At 35.4% G+C, this 20620-nt stretch overlaps 1 protein-coding gene and 1 pseudogene across 4 annotated transcripts in view; one reads left to right on the top strand and one right to left on the bottom strand.

The window, feature by feature from the left end:
- The window catches only part of VAV3 (vav guanine nucleotide exchange factor 3), a 352243-nt gene that overhangs the window by 309302 nt on the left and 22321 nt on the right, over positions 1–20620 (top strand). For all 4 annotated transcript variants that reach the window (XM_072834756.1, XM_072834755.1, XM_072834754.1 and 1 more), the window contains exons 21-25: positions 1225–1290; positions 7529–7563; positions 13558–13674; positions 14250–14337; positions 20344–20473. In XM_072834756.1, coding sequence (XP_072690857.1) covers positions 1225–1290; positions 7529–7563; positions 13558–13674; positions 14250–14337; positions 20344–20473 — 436 coding nt within the window. The remainder of the gene's footprint in view (positions 1–1224; positions 1291–7528; positions 7564–13557; positions 13675–14249; positions 14338–20343; positions 20474–20620) is intronic.
- Positions 9792–12587, bottom strand: LOC140637716 (large ribosomal subunit protein eL33 pseudogene; annotated as a pseudogene).

Below are 20620 nucleotides of genomic sequence, written 5' to 3'. Positions count from 1 at the left end.
CTCCTACTCACCATCACCCATTTTGCTCATGCCCCTAACCCTAACCTCTTTCCCCTGGAAATGACCACTTCTCTGTATTTATGGGTTCTGCTTTTTGTTTATTCATTTTTTTTAGGTTCTGCATATAAGTGAAATCATATGGCATTTGTCTTTCTCTGTATGACATTGCATTTAGCATAATACCCTCCAGACCCACCCATGTTGTCACAGATGGCAAGATCACATCCAGTTTTTATGCTTTAGTAATATTTCATTGTATGCATATACCACATCTTCTTTGTTCATCTATCAAGAGACATTGGTTTGCTTTCGTATCTTGGCTATGGTAAATAAGGCTGCAGTAAACACAGGAGTGCATATGTCTTTTCAAAGTAGTGTTTTTGTTTTCTTTGGGTAAATATGAGTAATGGAATAACTGGATCATATGGTACTTGTATTTTTTAATCTTTTGAGGAAACTCAATACTGTTTTCCACAGTGGCTGTACCAATTTACATTCCCTGATGAAGTTTTTTAGAAGAGAATTTGACCAAAGATTTTTAAGAATAAATTCTTAAGCTTTTTTTTTTTTTTTTTTTTTTTGGTCTATTTGGCACTTAAGTTTTCCTTATTCTGCTTGTTTCTTCCCTCTTTTCTCATTTACAATGTCATTTTAACTTACAGTCCTTTCCTCCAACACCTTGACTGTCTAGTGTCACCTATCCTATCCTTTCTCCTAAATCTGAAAACCACCTAAAACTTCATATCATGTTTCCACAAGTCTTGAAATGCCTCCTATCTTGTTGGAGGAATGTTCTTAAGAGTTCTGTTAAAGATACCAATAGCAACCATTTAAATCCCATTTCTAATTAATTGTGAGCATGCACAAAACCAGTGTATGTTCTCGTATTAGCGAATATAAAATAGATCAAATATGCGATTATCTCTATATTGGATTGAGGAATGTAAAGTTAACAAGATTGAATCATAGTTTAGAAAGTCAAACTTGAATTCTTATTTCATAATTACCATCTGAAACAAACAACATGTAAAGTTTAATAATTGTACAACCTCTCTGCTTCTGCTTTTCTTTCCTGAGCCATAGTAAATAACTTCATGTTTAGGACTGGATAAAACGTAACTTATTCTGAAGATTCTGAGTAATGACACTATGTACACAGCATTACGAGATTATCATTTGTAGTAAATGGGTTCTTAAATCTGTTATTTTTTCCCCCTAATTTAGGGTAGAAATTTAGCATCTGGAGAGGTTGGATTTTTTCCAAGTGATGCTGTCAAACCTTGCCCATGTGTAAGTATGAGGATTTTCTTTCCATTTTTTTCTGGGTTTGATGCTTTAATTAATTGTGCAAGAATGTACAAAGGATATAGTCTTGTCCATAATTTTATTAAATTTTTTCTGGAGGGATTATATTTCAAGTTTGAATATATGGTCAATATTATTAAAATTCTAAAACCCTCATGATTCCGTTGTCAGAAAATATTTTTAAATGATATATACAAGGAGAAAATTGAACTTAGTAGAATTAACAAAATGGTCTACAAGATGTTAGAAAAAATAAAGCTACAGATTAGATGCATTTTCCCCTTTTCCCATAGAGGTGAGAATGGTAGGCTCTCATCTATTCCTAGTCATTTGGGGTTATAGAGAGATACTACACTTCAGCTAGTGTGTTTGAAAGCATAATAGCATGAAGTCCACAGATTCTTCAATCAAATCTCTAAATACATTTTTCTGTGCTTTCATTTGTCATTTTGTTTACTTAATGTCATAATGGCATTTTCTGAAAACATCAAACACATTAGCTAGAAACAAGGAGAATGAATGAGCATTTACTCAAATATTATGGAGGAGTGTAACATAAGATGTACTTTTTGGTGTTATATTAAATTTATAAATTTCTGTTTAAGGTGACATTATTTTATCATAAATTAGAGTTTAGGGTGGATTTTTCTATGAAACTTTTGAAGTTCTTGATTCAAAGTAAATGAGATTCCTATAGTAATATAATGGAGTTGATGGTTAAAAAAAAAGCCCTCATATTATCTTAATTGCTATATTTCAATCCTTCCTAGATTTACAAACTGGACATTTTTTTTTTTTAAGATTTTATTTATTCATGAGAGACAGAGAGAGAGAGAGAGAGAGAGAGAGAGAGAGAGAGAGGTAGAGACACAGGCAGAGGGAGAAGCAGGCTCCATGCAGGGAGCCTGACGTGGGACTCCTGAGTCTCCAGGATCACACCCCACGCTACAGGTGGCGCCAAACTGCTGCGCCACTGGGGTTGCCCTGGACATTCTTTTTGATAGCAATGTCAGCCACCCTTGATTCAGAATGTAGTCTGTAGATTAATTTACTGTATGTATTGCAGCTTCGTTAATTTCAAAAGCAAATCAAATAAAAAAGAATTTGCTATTCTGTTCATTCTGTGATCTAATATCACCTGTTTTTATCTAGTAATCCTAGAAAATTGTTGAACTTTGATACCACTCTAATTATGTAAGGAAAATGAGTTTTTAGTTAGTTTTCTCTTATTTGTATGAACAAGATTCAGGCTTCCTATGCTTAAAGCAACGATATTTATATGTAGGCAGGAAGCAGGAGATTATACATTCTAACATTAGGTTGTTTGGGAACCTAAAGACATCAAATCAAGAATATCAAACATTTTATGTATAAAGTTCTATTATCTTTTTTACAGCCTCTTGAATATGGCATGAAATGAACATTTGAAATTTTATTTTTAGGAAAATTCTGGCACATAGCAGGTATTTAATACATTTTGTTGTATCAATGAACTAAAGGGTTAAGAAGCAAGGAAAGTTCCTAGCCGAACCTAAGTAATTAACAATAGTAGGTACTAATTGTATCAGCTTCTATTGAATGGTATTTGGTGACTCAGTTACTAGAAGGAAAAGTATGTTCAGAATTTTAAGCTCTAAGGAATTATAGAGGAACACATAATTATGGGTGGGAATACTAACTAAAAATGACTTTTGTAGCTCAAAGTTCATAAATAGTTATTAAAGTTTTAGTGGTGACTTACTAAAATTATAGATGCATTTGTTAGTTTAGGATAAGCTAGATAAAGGTAAGTAGGAGAGAGTGGAGGGGAGGATATGTTGAAGGGGTTTGGAAGATAGTATCTCTTGCCCCTGGGGTGTACTGTTTACCAGGGGTCCATGAGTTGTGCAGAATATTCCATTCTGAGCTCAAAAATTATTCTTTAGTATATGCTGTGCCAGTCTCTTTGAAAGTTCTGAGATACACAGATAGAAAGTTAGAACTGAGGAAAATGCAGAAGGAATATAAATGAGACCATTTCATTTTGGTAGTATGGTAACTGGAGACAAAGTCTGGAACTACAGCACAGAGCAAAGTTGGGTAACTCTGTGACTCAGGCGTCCTCAGTGGGTGAACAAGAAGAAAACAATTCCACAGAAGAAGATATGCCTATCTTCATCTTGGATCTGGGTTAGGAAGAAAAAAAGCAGTCTCCCCTAAAATTCCTAGCCTTAGATCCAAAAATCACCCAGGTGTGGGGCTGGAGTTCATACCAACTCTGTGACTGAAATAAGTCTAAGCTAGAAACCGTTTATAATGATTCCACATTGTGTTTACAATACAAATACAGTTTGTCTCTGGATTGGAGCCTCTTTGCACAAAGTCCTTAATGGACTTAAAGTCCTAGGGAATAGAAGTTCACAGTATGGGATCATCAAATTCATGATTAAACCATCTTAAGCAAACTTCAGAAAAAATAAAATTCATAATTACATACACAAAGACAGCAGATTGTGTAATTATCAGTTGCCAAGGTCAAATTTTTGTATTTAATATGGTTGAAGAAATAAAGAATAAAAGTCTAAGAACAGAACAAACCACTGTCCAAATTTCTTGCATCTATTTCACAAAGAATCAGAGTAAGTGAAATGAAAACTTTAATGGAAACATTACCTGACATATTAGATACAGTTGGGTAGAAAATTGGAAGACAAAGCTGAAGAAACTTCTCAGTAACTAATCTGGAGAGTCTAAGAAATGGAAATCTAACAGAGAATGGAGTGATAAAAGTTCAAATGCATGTTATTTAAGGAGCAAATAGAGATAGTGTGAAAAGACCATATTCAAATAAATAATGGCCAAGAATTTTCCAGAACTTCTGGGAGAACCAATCTCAAGAGTCAAGAAGACTATATAAAATTAATCAACACGTAGACACATTTTAGTTCATTTCAATGGCAGAACATCAAAAACAAGGAGAAAATACTAAAACCAACTTTAAGAAGAATACAGATTACCTATAAAGCGTTGATGATTTCACTCATAGCTAACAGTAGGAGTAACGGAGGCAACAAAAGTTTTCACTTCCAGTAATTGTCAAGTAGCCCCTATTGAATCAAGCCTCCACAGAAAACAATTACAGATTCTGGGCGAGGTATGAAAGCACCAGCTAAGAGAAGGGGTGGCGCTAGGTTAGTCGCTGGCTTAGGACCGCATCCTGGGCTGCACCATGTAGGGTAGCTAAAATTCAGATAGAAACCGCAGAGTATCACTAGCTTGAAGAAGCAGAGTTTGAAGGAAACACAAAGTAGAAGGAGAGACAGGAAATCTCAGAAAGGCAAGTGTCAGGGAGGGAGGAACCTCAAGTTCTGTGTATAAACTTTGCCTCAGTTTGGCTGCATAGTGCCAACTCCCAAGTAGCTCAGTTTAGGCTAAAAGAACAAAACTGAGAATTCATCTGTCTCTCACTACAGGGGAGATAGTTTGCAGTTGGAGTTCAACCAAGTTAACTGCCTGCTTTAAGAAAAATCACACTCTTTGTAGAAGCATCACAGAATTCAGAGCTTCTACGGCGTATTATTCAAATTGTCTAAGATACTATCCCAAACTACTCAATATGTAAAGAAAGAGAAAAACACAAATTATACTCAAAAGAAAAAGCTGTCAAAGGAGAACAACCGTGAGATGTCCCAAATTATAGAATTGAGGAAAAGGTTTTTAACGTAGCTATGATAACTGTGCTCAAGGACATAAAGGAAAGTATGTTCATAATAAATGCACAGGAAACCTCAACAGAGAAATAGAACCAACTACTAAAAAGAACCAAATGGAGATTCTATAGTGTGAAACTTTGACATTTGAAGCAATAAGAATATGTTCAAAGTTTTGAAAGGAAATTAGTCAACTTAGGAATCTATCTTTCCTCCATAGGGATAAAGTAATGACATTCCTAGCCAAACACAGAAAGTTCACCTCTAACTATCCCATCTACCTCATATAAGATGCACTTCAGGAAGAAGCACATATCTTTTTTTTTTTTTAACGATTTTATTTATTCATGAGAGACACAGAGAGAGACAGAGACATAGGCAGAGGGAGAAGCAGAAGCAGGCTCCCTTTGCAGAGCGTGATGTGGGACTCGATCCCAGGAACTAAGATTATGACCTGAGCCAAAGGCAGACACTCAGCCACTGAGCCACCACCCACCCAGGTGCCCCAGGAAGCATGTATCTTATATGTATTATTTTACATACATGCTTTATGTCCAGTCAGATATTTTTTAAAACCGTATGACCCTAGCCAAAATTTAACAATGTAAACAGCCTGTGATGAAGGTAGAAAACAGCATTAGGGAAAAATGGTCAAAGATGAGAATATATTCAAAGATAGGAAATTATACAGAAAAAAATTATCTATTGTCTTATATAAGAAAAGGGCCCAAAAAAAGAAGTGGGGAGGGCCCCATGACAGATGGAAAAAGATAGGATCCCACCCTCAGTATAGGGATCAGTGCTGAGAAGATAGTCCTAGAACTTCACCCGTCAGAACACACTCACCAAAGATATCCCTCACCTAAGAGCGAGAAAGCTCTAAAGGGACATCAGGATGAAACAGGCTGGGATACTGGCTCTGCTTTAGAATGTTATATACCCTTCATTTTTTTGTGAATCTGCAGCATTCCCTAGCCAAAGGAATCCATGGAATATGTTGAAGTTCTTTTCCCTTCTCTGTCCCCTCTATGTTGGTTTTGTTTCCTTTCTTGTGTTTGCTTTTTTGTTTCCACTCTCTAGGGAGAAAGATTGGTTTAGGAATAAGCATGCTTTTAAAGATTAGGGAAGGAGGAATATTTTTCCATTAGATTTCAGAAGCATGTGTATCTTCTAAAGAGAAATTGTTGAAGATTGAGGACTGTGAGAACAAAATGATGTAAAAAATATTTTCAGGATTTGAATGGATGTAATATACTCGAAGTGTTATTTTCTTTGTATCAGGATTTTACATGGTGGTGAAATTAAACATGTGTTCCATAGAATAAAAATATTTAAATACCGATAACTTTGGAAATGCTCTGACCAGAAAGATAATTTTATTATCTTTAACTATTTTTTTTTAATTTTTATTTATTTATGATAGTCACAGAGAGAGAGAGAGAGAGGGGCAGAGACATAGGCAGAGGGAGAAGCAGGCTCCATGCACCGGGAGCCTGATGTGGGATTCGATCCCGGGTCTCCAGGATCGCGCCCTGGGCCAAAGGCAGGCGCCAAACCGCTGCGCCACCCAGGGATCCCTATATAACTATTAACCATTAACCTGGAAGTTCAAAAGAGTAACAATCCATTATGAAAACTGACAAAGCTGAGACAATTTTACATTGATCAGAACTGTGTTACAAATTAAAGGTAACCATATTTTTAATCACTTTATATGAAAAGGCCGAGGAATACTATGGGATATACACATCCAAGACTCAGGTGATCCATGAAAAATTCCTAAATATTAAATAAACTGTCCATATTCCTTGTCTTTCCTTAGGAATTTATAAACTTTGTTCTCTTCTAATAGTATGTGTTTTGTTATTCTTGGAGTATTAGTATAGTATAATAGTATAGTATTAGTATTAGTATACCTTCTTTGGCTTTGTTCATTTTCTAGTTATAATCAACAGCTAGAAGTTTTCTTCTTTTTCTGCCTTTTTTTGCATAGTAAGTGTAACGTTTTTCTCATGTGCAAAAGTTCCATAGGAGAAAAGGGGGAAACGAGTATTTCCCAAGGCTTTCCATCAATAAAAGGTTTGCCAGTTGGTAGATTTCAAAATTTGAGGTTAGAATTTGTGATACAAACTAAGAGTCTATATCCAGTATATATTGTTTATTTTGCCTGTTTTCTAGGAAAGCAGAGTCTAGTTGGTTGTCCTAACATTTTCATTTTAATTTTCTATGATAGGATTAAACTGCCTTGATAATAAAACCCAAAAGCTTCCAACTCATGTTTTTCCTGTTATCTCTCCACTTGGAGGTACAGTGGCGGTAAAATGAATGAAAGAATGAATTAAAGTGAAATGAATTATTTTCTACTTATCTGACATATACTGTGATTCACTGTGTATAAAATTGCCAATGGATAGTTCCAGGACTGTACTATTTAGGGTTTTATAGAGCTGAGTCAGCTAAACTCAATTAATGATTGATTCCTAAAAGCTTCCCTTAAGTAAACTTAATCTATTTTTTGGCTTTTTATATCCTAGGTGCCCAAGCCAGTAGATTATTCTTGCCAACCCTGGTAAGTATTAAAAATGTTTATGTAGCTAAGTTGAAATACCATAACCTTAGCTCGAGGATGCCTTAAATGTGAGGGTAGTAAACCACAGTCCATTTCTATTTGTCCTGGCTAAAGGTGTTTTCAGATACAACAAAACACCATAGTGAATTTATATATTGCTGACCTTTCCATAACTTCATCAAAGTGGTGTGTGTGTATGCATGTGTGTATGCTTGCACAAATTTGACTCTAAATTCAAAGCTTATAATAGCCACAGAAAGGAATAGGATGTAGGTAAATCGGTATCTTATATTTTGGAAGAGTAGATTTCATGAAACAGAGAAAAAAAATATATGATTCCATTGTTTAAAACTAAAAATAAGCCCAGAAACGATAGTAGATCCTAAATTGTAATATGAAAGGAGCAGAATGTATCCATGTCTAAAGTTTGGGGTCTCCATGGAGCCCACTTACCACTTAGAAGAGGCTAGTATTATCACTAATAGAAACAAGGAAGCAAAGGGGATAGTGATTATGACTTTTTAGACTTGATGAGTTTAAGAAGAAGTGATACGTTCAAACGGAAAAAAGTCTATTTTGGATCAAGGATAGTTATGATCATCCTATGATAATAACTAGTGTATACCAAGCACTTAACTATATGTTTAGTACCTCACATGTTTTATTTTCTTTTGTTTTCCAGCATCTCTATAAGGAAGGTTGTTATTATCACTACAGATGATGAAACAAAGGTTAAGGCTACACAAGTAGTAAGCAGTAGAGCTAGGATTCCAAGTTAGGCCATCTGTACATTGCCATATTGCCTCTCAAAATACAAAATGCAGGCTTATTTACTTATTTATATTTATTTCCCTGGATTTTATGTTTGGCTTCTCTTAAAATTACTGCATCTGTTTTATTTTCTGGATACGAAGTATATGCATACAAATTAGATATCAGTATATGTATATAAATAAGATTCTGAGAGTGTATAGTACTAGTTCAGTTTGCAGGTGTAGATAGAACATCCGAACTGTCTGATATTTTTAAAATATTCTGATCATTTTCTATTCTATGACCAAAGCATAGAAGATGCCTGATTGCTATAGGACTAAATTGTCCAAAGTATGGGATTGTCCCATCAGTCCTCTTGCTATCCCCAGCCACACGTCTGCCCTCTGTAGCTATTTAACCTGCTTTCTCCGACCTCCTCCCTGAGGTTGCTGAAGAAATTGTAGCAGGCTTGTGATAGAACCCGGGAAGCTTTGTAACATTTTTACTTAATTTAAGACAAATTTGAAGTCAGAGAACTACATGGAATTAAAAAGCCATGATCCTGACAGGAATTATATTTGGAGATTAGAGCTGATAGCATGAATAATCAAAGTGAACAACATCAGGAACTGTAAAATCATGAGAGTGTGGTGATTAGCTTCCTTTTCTATTCTTTTTACTATTTTTTACATAACTAGGCATAATAGTTACAAGGTAATGATTTTAGAGATAAATACTAATGCCACAAACTACGTGGGTTTTATGAAATAAAGTAATAAAATACCTGGGAACCATTCAGGGCACAGGAGATTAGTTTTTTAACACTACTTTAAAATGCACCCTTGCTGATATTCTAATTAAAATATGACCAGTTAGAATAGTATTGTTCCTCATGATAAAAAAAAAAAAAAATCAAGGCGTTCAGGTCAGGGAAGAGCCTTGAATATGGGAACAGATAAAGATAATTCATAGTAAAATTGTTAAGTTACTTTTTTTCTTAAGCAACTTGGACAGTTTATTCACCCTTAGACAGTTTCATGGGAAATGCTTTCTCTGTGAAACAAAATGGTCAAGTATGTCAGAATCTGGAAACTTCAGTTTTGGAAATTCTGAACTATTTAGAGAAAATGATGTTGAATGATGACATGTTTCTCAAGTCATTGAGAATTTGCCTATCCACTAACTGCATTGTCTGTTCATTACATCTCCATTTTAAAACAAGTTATTCTTGCAAGGTAAACTTTGCCTCTTGGGTAGGCCATGAAATAAAACAGAAAATCAAGATGATTATCTTCATTGGCCTGGGTATAGAATTCTAGGTAAGAAATTATTTTGCATCTTAGATTTTAAGGCATTGCTCTGTTGTCTTCTAACTTCCAACTCAATGCCATTCTGATTTCTTTCTTTCTCTCTTCTTCCTTTCTCTCTTTCCAAAGAACAAATTCACGCCTTTATTTATTTACTTTTCATTAAGTTTAAATCCTTTCAGGGTACAATATCACACAGATTCTATGGCCAATGGCTTTAGCAGGAAGATTGCTTTGGAATTTTGCACAAACCATGCCGCTGTTTCCATGAGCATGAGTTACATTTCCCCAGATTACTCTGGTTTTGTTTGGTTTGTCACCAGGAACCACTGTGTTGTTCTTGGCTTTGTACATAAGCACATCTCTGCTTGGATAGAATTCAGTTTCGTCTTGAGCATAAACACCTTCAATTATAAGAGAGCTGTGTGTTCCCTCTGGTTCTGGAGACCCTACTTGTAGACAGAAAAGATGGCCTTGAACCACAGCCTTCCTTTGTCCCTTTAGGAGTCCTCTTTCCAAGATGGCAGAAAGAGGCCATTCTGATTTCTGATTCTTTGTGTGTAATCTGATGGTGTGTGGAGGGTTGAGAGTGTGTGTATCATGAAGGCAGGGATGAAGCATGGGGCCTAAAACTGGGGAATTGTCTGAAAACCATATGAAGAACGGGATGCAGATGCCAGGGTTCCTAACCCATTTTCCAAGTAGTCAGACAATTTACTTTCCCCTACCTTAGCAGGAGACACTGGAGTTAGAAGGCATATTATGTGGAAAAATTGAGCCATGTGCGGCTTGCACTGAGAAAGAGCAATCCCATCAGATATTGAGGGAGATGCTATACTGCAGAGTAGTCAAATTAAGGAAAGTCTGCATACTGACTGATGATGATCCCCTGTCCCTTTGTATAGTTCAGTTCCAATACTGTGACAGCTGGGTCTCATACACACAGACTACCCTCTCATTGCATGCAGACAGGAATCTGGAAGATTTTTCTCTCAAGGAACTGAATAGACTCAGTTTTTTTTTTTTTTTTTTTTTTTTTTAAGAAAAAACAACAACCTAAAATCCTAACATTTGGGTATTATCCAGCCCCATGAATCAGGTTCTTGCCAAATGATTATGTTCCTACCCATCGAGTCTACTTTGGTGCCCCCACCCCCGCAGAGATGCCTCTCTCCTAAATATAAACAAACAACAAATAACCACCAGACATTTGAGGAAAGCTGTGAACTAGAGAACAGAATAAATGGGGAAAACAAATGAGGACAATACAGACATTAGAAGGAGAAGAAAGATTTATTTTTAAAGCCTTTATATTCTCAGAATTAAGATATGACAATATACCTATGGAAGTGATCTGGGTATTTTATGAAAGGGACAATCAGAAAACAAGAAAGAGCTCTTCTAAATTACGTACTAAGTAGTGGAGTTGGAAAACAAAGTCGAGCAAATCCTCCAGAAAATCAAAGAAATAATTTGATAATATGGGAGAAGAGATAGGGAAATTAGACAGTTGATCCAGGAGGTACAGCATTTGTTTAGTGGGAGTTCCAGAAAGAGAAAACAGAGTAGCAGTTATCAAAGAAATAAGGCAAAAGTTTCCTAGAACCAAAGGATATATGGCTCTAAATCAAAGATGCTGCTGAGAGCCCAGGACAATATGGAACTGAAACGTATGGCATATAACTGGAAGGCACATTTTCATGAAATTTTACAATATAGATAAAACAGTCTGAAAGCTTCCAGGGAGAAAAAGAAATCAGATCACATACAAAGAATCAGAATGACACTCAGTTGCAAGTGATAAGACAATAGGGCAATGCTTCAAAATTTGAGAAGCAAAGTAATTTCTCACCTAGAATTCTATACGCAGGCAAATTCTGAATTAAGTATGAAGTAAAATAAAAGTATTTTTCTAGATGTGAGACTGAGTATTACAACCCATGTATCCATTTATTAGAAGCTGAAGGATGAGCTAATAAACCAACAAAGGAGATACAGAATCCAGGAAATGAGAAAAAAAGGGATATCCCAGGACTATATTAATTCATCAGGCTCAGAGAGCAAGTAGTATTGACTACACCAGGAGGATAGAGGGCTCAGAAGAAATGAATGCCTCCAAAGAACAAAATGGACAGGTTTAGTAAATGGTGTTGAGAAAGTACATTATTGAGGGGTTTATCATTCTCTTGGAGAATTTGGAGAGAATTTGTAAGACAGGCTTGAGCAAACAAAAACTTGAATTATTTTGTGGATGTCAGATGTTCTTTTTTGAATATGAAAACATGATAAAACCAGGCCAGATGATAGCTTGGCTTTGTAGAGGTTAAGGAAAGAAGAATGAGCCATGAAGGAATGGGCATGAATAGAAAATAAATGATTTTCCTTCCTGATGCCTAAAATCAATAAATTGTAGTTTGATTATATTATTTAGAAATATGCAAGCACAGATAAAAAAGATAAAATGCTTAAAATGGGACTTGGTACAGAAAGCTGATTAGATGGGGTAATGCTGCTTTTTCATTATTACAGTAGGAGTTGACTTTTAGAAACTATGTTCATGTGTTACTTTGATAAAAATGCATATGCTATACATTAATTGTGATACGTGCCATGAAAGAGATGAAGGTACTATAATAAGAATAATGGAGTGAAGTGTGAGATACAGGACAACATTGTTTGGCTGGGATGGTCAGAGAAGGTCACTCTAAGCTTGAGTGATGAGAAGGAATGTGAGGATTGGGTGAGTGTTTTCCAGGCAATAAAAGAATCTATGAGAAGATTCTTAACATCAAAAAGAGGCTGGTGAATTCCTGAACCTGAAAGAAGGCTGGAAACTAGTGAGAGATAAGATGGAAGAGTGATTATACTAGGTACTAATAGTTCATGGGTTATCATAAGTACTTTTATCTCAAGGTACCATCTGCATAAAATGCCCTTAGCTCTCCTTCTATATTTGGTGGACATCTCCCATATCTTTCTTCAATAAACTTGTATTTTAAACTAACATTTAGTATAAATTAAAGGTGGGGGTATTCATACGGAGTTACCCAAGTCTATGTGTGAATTAGAGAATTTTCTGGTCTATTAATTCATGTTTTGAGAGAGCCAATCTAAACATAAAATTTTTCCCTTTAACTTTTATTGCCTAAAATCTCTATCATATTTTGCCAATAAATGTAAAACCTGTAAATGATGGAAAAGGGTCACTAAAGAGTATTTTAACATTGGAGTTGGGCCTCATATTAATGCTGTTGTTGTTATGGAATTTGGGTATGTTTAAGATGGAGATAGTTTAGGAGGAACTGAATTTTATTATTGAAAATACCTACCTTTTAAAATTAAATTTTAACTACTACTAAGCTCTTAAGAAAATTGGTTAACAAAATTGTGGATCGTAAGAATTCATCCTGTATCTCCCAAAATAATTATTTAAAAATAATTTAAATTGTTACTGGAATTATCTTAAAAAGATGCTCAAAGTAGGTTTCATTTCATAGTATGTATAGAAAAGGTGAAATTTTAGAGGGTGTGTGTGTACACGTGTGTGTGTATGTCCTGTGCACAATAGTCCCTCCCTACAAGTCTTTTTCTTTTTTATTATTAAACTCACTGTAGATTTCTCTCTTAACCCAGTGCCTGCTCACTCCTCACTTTGCCCCATTTATTTATTTGATAAATATTCACTGGGTGCTTACTGAGTGTTAGGCACTGTTCACTTCACTGTTGCTAGCTTAGTAGAGCAGGACTTTTTTCTGCATTATTTTTTGAAGTCATGTAATTAGTTAGGATCGAAGTAAAAACAGCTTCAATCTGCCACTAAATTAAAATCTTGACAGAGACTTATTTTTAGCTTCTGTTGTGTTCCAGGTGTATTACCCAAATTTTCTTTTTTTTTTTTTATTACCCAAATTTTCTATGTCATTGTTTCTTTCAGGTATGCTGGAGCAATGGAAAGATTGCAGGCAGAGACTGAACTTATTAATAGGGTAAATAGTACTTACCTTGTGAGGCACAGGACCAAAGAGTCAGGAGAATATGCAATTAGCATTAAGTAAGTAGGACAAGTACTTTTATAGAAATAGATTTCCTGTTTTCATAATTGCATAGACCATCTGACATGTATAACACTGAAGTTAAAAACCAAGGTTCTAATTGCAGCAGAAATAATGCATCTATCCAGACAGTTCATTAATACTTGAAAATATTTGTTAGAAAAACAGTGTTAAGTGTTATAGGCTGCTAATTGGCATATTAGATTTCTTTCATAACATTGTATTTTGGTAATTTGATATGTATATGCTCCTTGTTAATTCTAAATATGTATATTACTAGATTTTGTTTTATTTTATTTTGTTTTTCTGTACTCTCAAACTGAACTTACCCAATAAATTGGGCATAATGATTGGTCAAATCTAACCCCCCCTTCTCACTTCAAATATTGGTTGTATCTTCAACCAATCTAGTAAATATATTTTGCTAATTAGCTGTCACCAGTGTATTGGCATAGGTATATATTTTGTCTTTGGAATTAATTCCTATAATTTTATTGGGGCATGCCCTCTGGTAATTATTGATTTCTACTGATTAAAAACACATTTATATTCATACGTTATTCGTTGCCCACAGGTACAATAATGAAGCAAAGCACATCAAGATTTTAACAAGAGATGGCTTTTTTCACATTGCAGAAAATAGAAAATTTAAAAGTTTAATGGTAAGCATTGATTAGTTCTTTTCAATCTGTGGTCCTTATTTTGCTCTTATTAGAAAGATCAGTTTAATTCTATTGTTTTCTTGGAAATTTTGTGCATTGAAAAATTGTTTTTAAGAGAATCCTGTAATTTTGCAGTAGAATCCTGATAATTCTAAGAATTCCATTTAAGTTTTATATTGCCCTACTCCTATTTTTCACTGTAAATTAAGTTTGCAAGTTTTAGATAATACTTCAGACTCCACATTATTTATGATTCTTAGAACAATAGGCAAATTTAGTCAACCCTCAGTTATTTGTGTTTTGCCTTGTGTTTGAGTGACAGGGCAGATCTTTAACATGCATCTTTTCCCTTCTTCCTTCTGCCTCTAACTCCTCATTCCAACAGAGGAAGGTATTTTTAATAACAGAAAAACTAATTGGTAAAATACCTCTCACTAGGTTCATTTCATGCAAAATACAATATAAAGTCAAACAGAAAAGCTTTTTGGATTTTCTGCTATTTTAAATCATCTGTGGTATGATTCTGCATCATTACCTTGGACAATTAAGTATTAACAGGGTAACGTTTTTACCAAATAGTTGGTATTTCATAAGAATTTTATATTTAAATTGAAATAGTACATTGTTACCAAGTTGCTTCAAATAAACCAAGATTATTTTATTCTTACAATTAAAAAATTACCACTTAATAGCTTCATTAGTTCATCGTATTATGAATGTCATAAAAACAGGCCATATATGGCATTATGTATGCATTGCTGACAGTAAAGTTCATATTTCTTTAAAAGTGGTCTCAAGTCTGTTTCTCAAGTTAGAGAGTTTCTTGAGATAATGAAGAATTTGGACACAGGATACAAGATACATTTGTAAGCATACTTCTAAGTACTTTGAGTAACATTGGGAAGGACCACTCATTGATTGAGCCATCAATCAAATGATACATACTGCATCCTCTGGAAAACATCTCAGAGCACTTTGCAGATGTTAAACATTAAAGTTAAAACTGAATGTAAGAGAGCCTTACGAAATAGGCCAGCTTGAAAGCCTTATCTAAAAATTCAGAACTGCTTCAAGACAGGGATTAGTGTTTTAAAGAAATAAGCATCTTGAGTTGAAAGGAAAGTCAGAAAACCTCTCTGAACGTAAATATCACATTCCCAATTCAAGAGTTTAGGATGGGCAGCAAAATCATGTCCCAGAAAATGTGAGCCCTGTCAAATTAGTAATCAGGATCTAGGCAGGATGTTGCTGGAAGAGGCTTATGTTCTGTTGGAACAAGCAGGCTGTGCACAGAGAACTGGACCTGAGGAGGTTTTTCCTAAAATGAAAACCTAGGAGGGAGGTGGCAAGTGGATGCACAAATAATGAATGACAGCCCCAGCTGAGACTTGATAAAAGCATGCACAAGGGGTCTCTCCATCGCTGCAAGACATATCAGCTTGAGCTTTCACCTCCATGGATGATAATGAGGCTGTTCCACGGTATTACAGTGAATGTGAGACTTAAAAAAAAAAAAAAATGCTGTAGGGCCAAAGATGACTGCCAGCTTTGCCAACTTTGAAAGTAACAAAAGGAACTCCCATCCGAGGAGACAAGCAAAGAGGATGAAAGGAATAGTCACTGGAAAGGGCCAATCAATTCAGCTTTGTGTCCCTTAGCTCAGCTCCAGAAAGTAAGCTAAGTTGAGAAGTGAAAAGCCAGTAAATACTTTACGACCTGGATTAATGAATATAGGTCCTCGAGTTCCTATCTACATATAAAGCTATGATTATAGCATAAGCCATAGCACCCCCCCCACCGCCCCCGAATTCTTAAATAATGTGTACAGAGAGCAGTGAAAGTTTCTGCAGTGATGTTCTCGAAAGGGAATTAAAAGTACTGTCGCAGAGCTAAAACAAGCTCCCCTTTTTGTATGGTATGTATAAAATATCATAAATGCCACTGCTAGAGATGCAGGCATATGTTTTTCCCTTCATATCTGGAGAAAAGCACCTTATGTAAGGAAGCACATAGCACAGCAGGTTAAATGGAAGAGATTCAGAATGCTTTTTAAGATTCTTTTTGTTAATTCGTTAAGAGAGAGAGAGAGCACTAGCCGGGGAGGGGCAGAGGGAGAGGGAGAAGCAGGCTCCCCTCTGAGCAGGGAGCCTGATGGGGTCTCCATCCCAGGACCCCAGGATCATGACCAGAGCCGAAGGCACACACTCAGCCTTCTGAGCCACACAGGCGCCCCAGAGGGAATTTAGAATTAATAGCATAACTACAGTGAAACTAAAAAATATTAGCAAAATGATACAATAATTGTGGAAAAAAAGGAGCTAAATAACTCTGTCTTGGATAAAAAGTTTTGTCAGCTTTAACAGATTACTGTAAAAACTGCTAAAGAGACCATGGAACTAGTCTGGAGCTGCCCCTCCTCTTTGTTTCTGTTCATTTGTTGAACAGATTGATATTGAGTCCTTACCATATGAAACCATTATATTTTTGCAGAATTGAAAATGACTCCACTATTCTAAAGAAGCTTTCGAATTTGTAAATCCATGTGTAGCAAGAACTTCACAGTAGTGTTGTCTTTTAAACCTAAACTCTGAAGTGCCACCTGGGTACTTGATCAGAAGGAGTGGCTCCTCTTTTAGTAAGCAGCCCCTTTGGAAGGGAAGAGAGAATTAATAGGCACCTCTGACTTCACTCTGACAATGTAGGAGCTTCTTTAAATCAGGATTTTACAACTTCAAGGAGTTACCTTGTATCACGCTGGTGTCAAATAACACAGTTTCCAATATAAGTACCTAATGGTCTGTGCATTTGAGTTGTGTCCTCTCATTATGGGTGGTAAAATTATATGCTTCTTCCTATGAAACTTATTATAAGGGCCTGGAATTAAATTTCAATTTTGAAAGCATGTGAAATGGGAGCAAACTCCAGAACTTGTTTTAAATTAGCCAGTTTCTCAAAGAGAAGATTGACCTTAGGTGGTTATGACCTAAGCTTTTCCCCTTGGGTTTCAATAGCTTAGCTAATCAAAATCTTTGTTTTTCTTAGTCATTAAATTCAAATTCTAAATGAATTTCTATATCCAGATTACAAGGCATTAATTTTGTTCTAATTTTCATGTATGCCAGGCAATCCATGTCCAAATGCTGTTTATAAATCATCTCCATTGCCTGTTTCCTTGGTAATTGGAATGACTGACTCTCACTCATTATTTTTCAGAGAGACTTGAATTGTTGACACTGCTGTGTCAGTGTGAGATAAGGAAAGCTTAGCGATTTCTTTTGTTTAGAGTCTTCTTATTTACTTGTAGTACCTGAAGGTCAATGACTGCTAAAGCAGGGGTGGATTAGACTAAAATACAGAAAGCAGAAAAGGCATAAATTGGAAAAGACCCATGGTGGCACAATTTAATTCTACCCAGTTAGAGACATGAAGGAAGATTTACCTTCATAAGACTGTAAAAATGGAACTAAAATATCTTCCATGCTTAGTGAAGTGATAAAAGAGTATTTGCAGCTTACCAAGCTGCATGACCTTAGGCCTTAGAAAAATCATTTTTTCTCCCATAAAATTTGGAGATGGGTAGGTATGAAATGATCACCAAGTCCTTTTCAGTATGATAATTTTCTGGTTTCTAGCCAACTTCACATAAACCTTAATTCATACTAATCTATAATATAATGCATAAAATTCATACTATTTATAACAAAATTACACTTATGCTCAAAGTTATTGGTTTATAAGTTACTTTCAGATTTGTTTTTGTATTTTTGCTAAAGAACACATTTTACTTAGTTTAAATAAGACTAAAAGAACAACACTTTGATATCATTTGCGTTTGCATCAGCAACCATATATATGTGTACAGTTCTTGCAGAGACCTTAAAAAATTTTGCTTTTTATTTTTTAATTTTATTTTTTAAAGCATTAAATAAGTCTCTAGAATTTATTAGTCTGTAGAATTTAATTCTAGGCCTTGCCTTTGCAAACCATGTTAAAAAATCACAATAATACAAGTGCCATATTCTTTTTATTGAAGCCATTTCGAGGATAGAAACTTCTATATGATATTTTAATTCTTTTTCTTTTGTTTTTAAGTTGGTCAGATTATAAATTCCTTTGCTTCATCAAAGACCCCCATAATCTGGGCTCAAAAAAGAAAGAAAGAAGAAATAGAGATAGGGAGAGATAGTTATAAAGTATGTAAAACCGTAGCATCTTAGATCTAGGAAAATAAAATTCTTGGTGCATCGTGGAAACTTAGCAAATGCTCCTTCCCTTTTGCCTCCATTGTTGTGTATTTACATTTGCCAGACATTACTTGCTAATAGTACAATGTAAGAGCACAAGCCTTGGAGACAGACGTCAGCTGTTCAACCTTGCACAAGTTGTGATTAGCATATCAGTGAGGACTAAGCCTCCTATTTTTATTGTGTGGAGATTGTGCAAAGCCATGTAATAGTCCTGGCGCATGGGATTGGTGATAATTATGATTATTCACATGTCCCAGGCACTCTAAATACATTCTTTACTATCATCTGTGAAATGATATATTATCCCTGTTTTACAGATATGGGAGTTGAAGAATCTCCATTTGCTTCATCCAGTGCGTCAGCCAAACCATGCTGGCTTTTTGTTTATGAATATGGCCGTTACTCAGTCCCCTCTTTCTAGTTTGACTGCTCTACTTAAGACTATCCTTCCCTCCTTCCTGGCGTCTGAAATTTTGCCTATTCTTCAAATTAAGACAAGCTACCGCCATTATGAACTGTTCCCTCATCCTCTCCACGGGGCTCACAAAAGGAAGTTCTCTCAGTCACCTTTGAACACCCATAACCCCTGACTTCCCTTCAAGAGTGAGCAGTCCTAGAAGGCAATAGCTTTATCTTCATAATCTTTGTGACCCCTGGAACTCCCCACACAATGCATTCTGCAACTCATCCAAGTTTAGTTGTAAATAATGTAAATCATAAATAATAGAAATCATTGATAATTCCTTTTTGCTTCTTTCGGGTGATTTTTGGCTCAGTTGATTTGTTTGGGAAACTTTGAACGTAACCACTGAATAGAGGTACTGAGTTGTTGACAGTGTGGTTTTTTAGAAGAAATGAGTTACTTTTATACTATTTGTTTTAAACAGTAATAAAAGTACCAAATAGGTTAAAAGTGATAATGCCTTTCGTTTCAGGTATTTCTAAGAAACATCATACCTATAGTACTCATCCAATAATGATATGCATTTTTCCATTATGAATTAATTATTATTTTCTACTTAAAATAGAAGGATTCAGATTTGTGCAGAATCTATTAAACCAACATCTGAAGAGAAATTGCCTGAAATTTTAGCATGAAAGACTGGTAGATGGTTATTCTATTAGGCTTGGATACATTTAAGGCAAATTAGATACAAGGGAGAAGGGAAAGTACTACATTATTGACCTGTATAGTAGCAGATGCTATGCAGAGCTATGGAGGGGCACTAATACTTCACTGTAAGCCAGAAAGAATGTCAGGTAGCATTTATGGTTTATCAATTTTGGTTCACCATGAAAAAGAACTTTTAGAATCAAGGTTGTTTTTCTGTTAGGTTGAAAGAAAATGCAGGAAACGAGAAATTGCTATATATTCAGGAAACAGCTGTTCTCTTTATTTTTGTTTAGAAAAGCAAGTATTTCATAAATAAGAACAATAATTACTGATCTGCAATTAAAGTTTAGTATGGTTTCTTTTCATTGGCTGCATCTGACTGAAGACTAACAGGATGCTCTCTATCCGTGAATAACAGTAGGAGGTAACTCACATTATCAGTGGCCAGCCTGAGTCACAAGGATGATTGTTAGGTGCCAGGTACATCCAGAGATTATCATTTATGTACCTGTCCATATACTTATGGAGAATTTCATATTATATCAACATCCTCCCCTTGTATATAATTATGTGTTCAAGGAGTTCATGTGTTTGAGAATAAAAGTATCCTTATCAAAAGTAATCTTTAATTCTTTCATCCTAAAGGAACTTGTGGAGTACTACAAGCATCATTCTCTGAAAGAAGGTTTCAGAACCTTGGATACGACCCTACAGTTTCCGTACAAGGAGCCCGAACATTCAGCTGGGCAGAGGGGTAATAGAGCAGGCAACAGCTGTGAGTACCGCAGTTCAGAATGCAATTTGCTACCACTTAAGGGTTGGAGGCACAGTAACATGAAACATCTTCATTCCAAATTTTGAAATAGAGCCCATTAATATGCTGCTCTGTGTAGCCAGGGCTTTTTGTGGAGCTAAGCAAAAT

The sequence above is a fragment of the Canis lupus genome, chromosome 8, assembly GCF_048164855.1.
Source record: "Canis lupus baileyi chromosome 8, mCanLup2.hap1, whole genome shotgun sequence".
NCBI classification, from domain to species: Eukaryota; Metazoa; Chordata; class Mammalia; order Carnivora; family Canidae; genus Canis; species Canis lupus.
The sequence above is the reverse complement of the archived record's forward strand: the minus strand, read 5'-3'. Positions and strand labels throughout refer to the sequence as shown.